We start from the raw sequence: 5821 nt of genomic DNA on the forward strand, positions 1-5821 counted from the left end.
ATGGTGGCAGTGATAGTGATGATGGTGGTAGTGATAGTGATGATGGTGGTAGTGATAGTGATGATGGTGGTAGTGATAGTGATGATGGTGGTAGTGATAGTGATGATAGTTATAATGATAGTGATGGTGGTAGTGATAGTGATGATGGTGGTAGTGATAGTGATGATGGTGGTAGTGATCTGGATGATAGTTATAATGATAGTGATGGTGGTAGTGATAGTGATGATGGTGAAAAGCCATGCTTTCTACAGACGTGTGGATTTAGTGTTTATAGTAACGCCTCGGAAGAACACTCACCAAGTCGGTTGGCAATAAAAAGCAGAAAATGGCCACCCCCTTCTTCTTCACAAATTGCCTGGGCCTTCTGTTTCTTTTACAGAGACAAATCGTATCACACATTTTGAAATATGCAAATAGAAGTGTTAGCGACGCGGGGCCTGTAGCTGGAGGCCAAGAGGATTGTTGACGACACACGCTTCATTTGTGGCAGCCGTTCAATAGTCTTCTTCCCCTCCTCGACTTCATCTGTACTGATATGAAAGGACTGCAGAGGTGAAAAGCAGATTGCTTACACCTTTACTGTGTTGTCAGGTCAGTTCAGTTGATTGAGACGGAACTATTTTACACTATTCATCTATTTTAGACTATGAGATACTCTTTCCCAGTTTGAGGCTGTGAGTAATTTCTGTTCTTCTGACCCTCATCTTGTTTCCATGCTCTCCCTGGCTCCCAAGTCTGCCTCTGCCTGACATGAACAGCTGTCACTCTATCATAGATACTGGTCATCAATCAAGAACAGCTTTCTTTGACAAACTCCATGGAAATAAGATAGAGATGCAGTCTATTATTCCACTAGAAGATCATTGGGGCAGATATGCTACAAAGAAAGCATGGATATGATAGTGGGAAAGAGAGTGTTTAATCTACGAGTCTGATAGCATACTATAGAAACTGTGAGGTAGCACCGCCTGAGAACTTCAAAAAGAGTGTCTACCCTCAGCCCAAAAACGTACTGTCCTCTTGGTCTAATGGTCTATGACGTTGGTTGCTCCCGTGGGAGACCCAAGTTCATATCCTGCGGTTTAAACCTACTTATTGCCGTCCACTTTCCACGGGCCTCCTGATTCTTCCCTCTTATCAACTACATCCAGGGGTATGTGTTATCACTGTCCCCGCCATCACTGTCCCCGCCATCCCTCTTAATATAAGGTCCCTGGTACTGCGCCAGTCAGCTGAAACCCACTCATGATTAACACAGCCAATTTTATGGCACCAGCAGGCCCTGCAGATAAAGGTACTGGCAGAGAGAGGACGTACCCCATCAATAAGCCTTATAAAAGCTCTGGTTGGCTTTTTATCTTTTGACCTCAGATCCGCCAGCACCCACTGGGAGGGCCCCTCTACTTCCTAAGGGCCCCTCTACTTCCTAAGGGCCCCTCTACTACCTATTGGCCCCTCTACTTCCTAAGGGCCCATCTACTTCCTATTGCCCCCTCTACTTCCTATTGGCCCCTCTACTTCCTATTGGCCCCTCTACTTCCTATTGGCCCCTCTACTTCCTATTGGCCCCTCTACTTCCTAAGGGCCCCTCTACTTCCTATTGGCCCCTCTACATCCTAAGGGCCCCTCTACTTCCTAAGCCCCCCCCCGGTGGAAGAAACAGAGGCTTCTCTCCTAAAAGCCATTGTTGATCATTGTGATCACATCTCTGATAAAAGTCAAGTGTACCTGGGGTACTTTGTTTTCCCACCGTGAGGCCGCCAGCAGAATTACAACTAGACACACGTCTACTGGGAGGAAGAGGAATATGTGGGGTTTGTTTTTGTCGATATTGTTGTTATTTTTCCCCTTCAATCTCTTCGGAGACGCAGGGGTTTTAGTTGATATTAGGAGGTACTGATTGGCTGGGGAAATTGTGCCGAGCGTCCGGCGATGCCGACAGCGGCTGAAGGAGAGGATCATATTTCAAGGTGAAGAGGGTTGGTTGGCGCGGCGGGCTGGCTGCCAGCCTTTTGTTAGGTTTAATTCTGCCTCCTGTCCACTGTTGTTTGGCGGGCGGATTTGTGATTGGCACTGGGATCGGGTTTCTCTACTCTGTCTAACCTGAACAACAAGCATCCTGAGCGGTCATGCATTTGAAAGCTGAACAAACAGAATAAAAATGAATAAATAACTGTGCGCACGTATGGGCATGTGCACATTCTTAGCATCCTCGAAGGGGGCAGAAAGGTGCACACACACACGCACAGCACAGGTAGACAGTCAGCAACTTTTCAGCACCTTCTGAGTCCAAGTCTCATGGTACACACATTACAGACACAGAGACTTTTCTTTTCATTGTTGCGTGACAGTACATGTGAAGTCATGCCACAAGTCATGTGAAAGGACCGGCTGAGTGTGTGTGAAGATAGTTCCCCAGAGAGTCATGCCAAGATTGGGCTATCTTTCATAAGTCACAGCTGGTTGGCTCAGTGAGCATTCTCTGGTTGAATATTTCTGACTGTGCATGCTACGGGAACGCTACTTAAAACACAGTGGAATCTCTGAGTCACTCACTGAAAGCTAGAGAGAACCAGAGAGAGAAGAACCAAATATATTGGGATGTGTGCCCAATATTGACAAACTTGATTAGCAGTAGAGCCACGGAGGACCCTTCAACTACAGCAGTTGCCTATGGAAAAGGGGATATAGAATAGTGCCCCTTACCTTTGAGATCCAGGTTGCGGGCTCCATTGGAGTGCTGGGTGACGGTGCGTGAGTCGATCTTGAGCGTGTGCACGTTGTTGGCGTCCCGGGAGACCACCACGTTGTGCCACTGGTTGTCGTTGAGCGGCTTGTCCGAGTTACCCTTCATCAGCGACGGGCCGTTACCAAGGTCAAAGACGTAATGGACGTAGCTATAAACACAGGTCGTAAGAGACTTTTAGTAAATGACTGAAAGGTGTGTGTGTGTGTGTGTGTGTGTGTGTGTGTGTAACACCTCATCCATCACATTCAGTCAGTGTGACCAAACCAAAATCAAAATGTCACCCACAGAACAAAGTTCTGAAATAAGTGTAAACCAGAGAGAGCCGGTCTCGCCAAGCATGCTGAAGAATTTGGTGTTTGGCTCTTTTGAAAAATGTTCCTGGGTCTTTTGAAAAAAGTTGTGTTTTGAACAACTCCATGGAGATGCCATGCAGTCCTTTCAGTATAGTTAAGGATGTTCAATGGAGGAGCCCGGAGTTCAAGGTGACAGGATGAGTCAGTCCAACCCGTATTATATTTAAACAGTATCCTTTCACTCAGCCTCCAGTAGTAGATGGCCCTACCTCACACTCAGTAATATACAGCTTCTCAGAAATGATATACTTTGAAATGTAAATAACTCATTTTTCCTCTGAGACACTCTGAAAGAAACTTTTCCCTCCTGTTTGCCCCGGGGCGGACATGGTGGCATAGCTTGTTCATGCGCAAAATGATTTGCTTTTGTGTCGTCTGGTGATGACTGGTTTGCCTGAGCAATGTTTATCGAATGTGTTTATTCCTGCTTTGCCTTGTCTTTGTGTCTGCTGAAAGAGACGTTTGGTCTCCTTTGTGTCGTAACAATACCAGGCGGGGAGGAAGAGGAGAAGGGAGATACATGCAACATAACAAGGATTTTTCATACATGCCGTAAGAATGGATGAATAGGCTGGCGACAGCAGGGAATCTAACACACCAATCAGAGCAGTGCTATTTCAGGGTTCCTTTTCTTCAAAGCCTTCATTCAGAGTTTTAACATGTACATTACAATTTTAAGGCCAATTAAATAGCTTTCGTTTAGTCTGTTTACATCTATGGGGCATACGGATTGTGTGTACAGCTGGATGGACGTCTGGTCTTTACAATGAAGAAAGTGGAATATTTTCTACAACTTCTATTTCCTCCCCATAATTATAGCCTGTTCTGGCCATTCATGGAGCTATAAACCAAAGTGATTATTAACGCTCCCTGAGAAATAGAGGGAAATGACTCCAACCAGCTCTGATTCACAGTACCGTATTACCCAAACTCCTTTCTCTAAGTGGAACGGATGTAGGACTTTATCATTTTCACCTCATCTACATCTTACAATATTTTCATGCAAATAATTGTTTTATGCTTTATTGTGTGATTAAGATGTGCCACACTTGGAATGGTAGGCCATGTTTGAAGAATAATCTAAACTTCACCACATTTCATTTTTCAGGGTAACCTCATGTCATGTCCTTATCAGTAAGGACCAATCAAACGTCCAGACTCACCCTTTGACCAGCTCCACGACGATGAAGTCGCTGCCGTCCCCCGAGTTGAAGAGCAGCAGGCCGTCCGACGTGGTGGTCTTAAACTGGAAGAAGAGGTGCATGGAGGCGTAGGCCTGCAAAGTAGCCAACGCCAGGTAGCTCGCTTTCGTTCGAAACGTCACCGGATCGGCGATGATGTGGCGCATGCCGAAGCGGGCGTTGAGTTCACAGTAGGAGATGTCGCCGTTCTTGCACTGGTCCAGGTAGGGCACGCCGTTGACCGTCAGGCCCTGGAGGTGACCGATGAAGTTGGAGGGCACCACGGAGATGAAGCGGCGCTCGGTCATGATGCCCGTCTCAATGTTGTGGAACTCCAGACGGGTGTGGGCGCCTGTCATCTGGCCTGAAGGGGGAAGGAGGACATGGGAATATGTTGGGATTATAGGCCTGACGTCCTCCTCATTTTCCTAACCATGTGGCCTGATCAGGACAAGCTTTAGGCCCAGGTAATGATATGTATATGGATGGTATATGTGGGTTACATGCCTTGATGATGTTATGGCTTCCTAGTAATGAACAGTAATGAGCTTGGCCAAGCGGCTTATTACAAATACCCCCGTCCTAAACATGGTCAGCCCCAGAGGACTTCTCTGGGCGGTTTGTGACCACCACAAACCGGTTCAAACTGACACTGGCAACTTAAGGAATGACTTCACAGGGTCATTTTTAGCCCCATGCCTCAATCATATAACCTCTCTCTTGCATTCCTCTCACCTCTCACCCCCTCCATCCCTCCATTCTACCCAACAGGGGGTAGTGGCAGACAGTGGAGAGTGGACACTGACCTTCTACCGTCACATTGTCCACAGAGAGCTGGAGGTTCTTTCCTCTGCGCACCACTTTCACCGTGTGCCACTCGTTGTCGTTGAGCTTCTGTCCGGCGAAGACCGTCTCGGGTCCTTTACCTGGAGGGAGAGAGCTCGAGTCACCTACCCATCAGAAAGGGTGTGGCACACTGTAGCAGCCACTCTCAGCGACTCAAGTCCTCAGAGGAGATACTGTACACGGCTTACGGAGAAAACCTGCACGTTTATCCAACACAAACACACACAGTTTTCACACAAATAAAAAATTTGTTACAGTACAGTCACACACACACACACACACACACATAAATACATGTACATAGAGTAGTATTGTACTAGAAGGCATACTGTTATGTCCTCCATGTCTGTCATGTCTGTCATGTCTTCCATGTCTGTCATGGCTGTCATGTCTGTCATGTCTTCCATGTCTGTCATGTCTGTCATGTCTGTCATGTCGTCCATGTCTGTCATGTCTGTCATGTATGTCATGTCTCTCCATGTCTGTCATGTCTTCCATGTCGGTCATGTCGGTCATGTCTGTCATGTCTGTCATGTCTGTCATGTCTTCCATGTCTGTCATGTCTCCCATGTCTGTCATGTCTGTCATGTCTCCCATGTCTGTCATGTCTGTCATGTCTACCATGTCTACCATGTCTGTCATGTCTCCCCATGTCTGTCATGGCTGTCATGTCTGTCATGTCTGTCATGTCT

At 46.8% G+C, this 5821-nt stretch overlaps 1 protein-coding gene across 1 annotated transcript in view; it reads right to left on the reverse strand.

Annotated features, from left to right (window-relative positions):
• LOC111980804 (neurexin-2-like) overlaps positions 1-5821 on the reverse strand; it is a 655826-nt gene that overhangs the window by 551892 nt on the left and 98113 nt on the right. The window contains exons 9-11 of the mRNA XM_070449631.1: positions 5090-5209; positions 4266-4647; positions 2707-2897 (exon numbers count right to left, since the gene is read on the reverse strand). Coding sequence (XP_070305732.1) covers positions 2707-2897; positions 4266-4647; positions 5090-5209 — 693 coding nt within the window. The remainder of the gene's footprint in view (positions 1-2706; positions 2898-4265; positions 4648-5089; positions 5210-5821) is intronic.

The sequence above is a fragment of the Salvelinus sp. IW2-2015 genome, linkage group LG3 (genome assembly GCF_002910315.2).
Source record: "Salvelinus sp. IW2-2015 linkage group LG3, ASM291031v2, whole genome shotgun sequence".
In the NCBI taxonomy this organism is placed as follows: domain Eukaryota; kingdom Metazoa; phylum Chordata; class Actinopteri; order Salmoniformes; family Salmonidae; genus Salvelinus; species Salvelinus sp. IW2-2015.